The sequence below is a fragment of the Cariama cristata genome, unplaced genomic scaffold (genome assembly GCF_000690535.1).
Source record: "Cariama cristata isolate BGI_N322 unplaced genomic scaffold, ASM69053v1 Scaffold27599, whole genome shotgun sequence".
Taxonomy (NCBI): domain Eukaryota; kingdom Metazoa; phylum Chordata; class Aves; order Cariamiformes; family Cariamidae; genus Cariama; species Cariama cristata.
The window spans coordinates 1-798 of NW_009634457.1; the positions used below are offsets into that span (position 1 = coordinate 1).

At 62.9% G+C, this 798-nt stretch overlaps 1 protein-coding gene across 1 annotated transcript; it reads right to left on the reverse strand.

The window, feature by feature from the left end:
• Window positions 1-67: 67 nt before the first annotated feature.
• Window positions 68-791, reverse strand: MBLAC1 (metallo-beta-lactamase domain containing 1; the record flags this gene model as incomplete). Its single annotated transcript, XM_009707169.1, has 1 exon — window positions 68-791. A coding segment is annotated over one exon (724 nt), but the record flags the coding sequence as incomplete, so codon positions are not given.
• Between the last annotated feature and the right edge of the window lie 7 nt (window positions 792-798).

Sequence of the window (798 nt, forward strand, 5' to 3'; positions counted from 1 at the left end):
TATGACCTGGGGACACCCCCAGTCCCCTTCCCCTCCTCTTTGGGGACGTCCCCAAGGGTCCCATCACCCCCGGGGGTGTCTCCACGTCCCTTGGGACCCCCTCCAGTGGTGGCATCATCATCATCATCATCATCATCATCATCATCGCAAGGGATCTCCCCATCCCTAAAGACGCGGAAGGGTGGTCCATGACCCGGCACGATGACATCAGCCACGGCCATCACCCGTTGACGACTTTCCTCTTGTTTCCTTGGATCTTCGCTCAACGTTCTCCACTCTTCCTCATCTTCCTCCTTCTCAAACAAGTCCCCGGCCACCACCGCTGTCCCCAGCGAGGTACCACGTACCACCACGCTGACGTGGTTCAGCGTATGACCTGGGGTGGCCGTCACCTCCCGGTGACCGGGATGAAGGACGTAGGGTTGACCCTTCCCCAAATCGTGGGGGAGGTAACGCCCATCCCCCCGACTCAGGTCCAAGCCCACCAACAAGGTGGCCGTGGGGAAGAGGTTGATGTTCCCGACGTGATCGGAGTGACCGTGGGTACAAACGACGTGGGTGACATCACGCGGTGACAACCCTTGGTCGGCCAAGAGGTCGAGGAGCCGTCGACGGTCCCAAGGACCCCCCGTGTCCACCAGGGCGGTGACAGGACCCCCCCAAATGAGGGTGATGGAACCGTCGGCGTGGAGGGTGCCGTTGGGTTGGGGGGTGCTGTAGCCCTCCTGGAGCACCCGTAGGGTGTAGGGGGCACCCCCCACCTCCTGCGCCCCCAGAGGGGACGTCCGTACCCCCCGT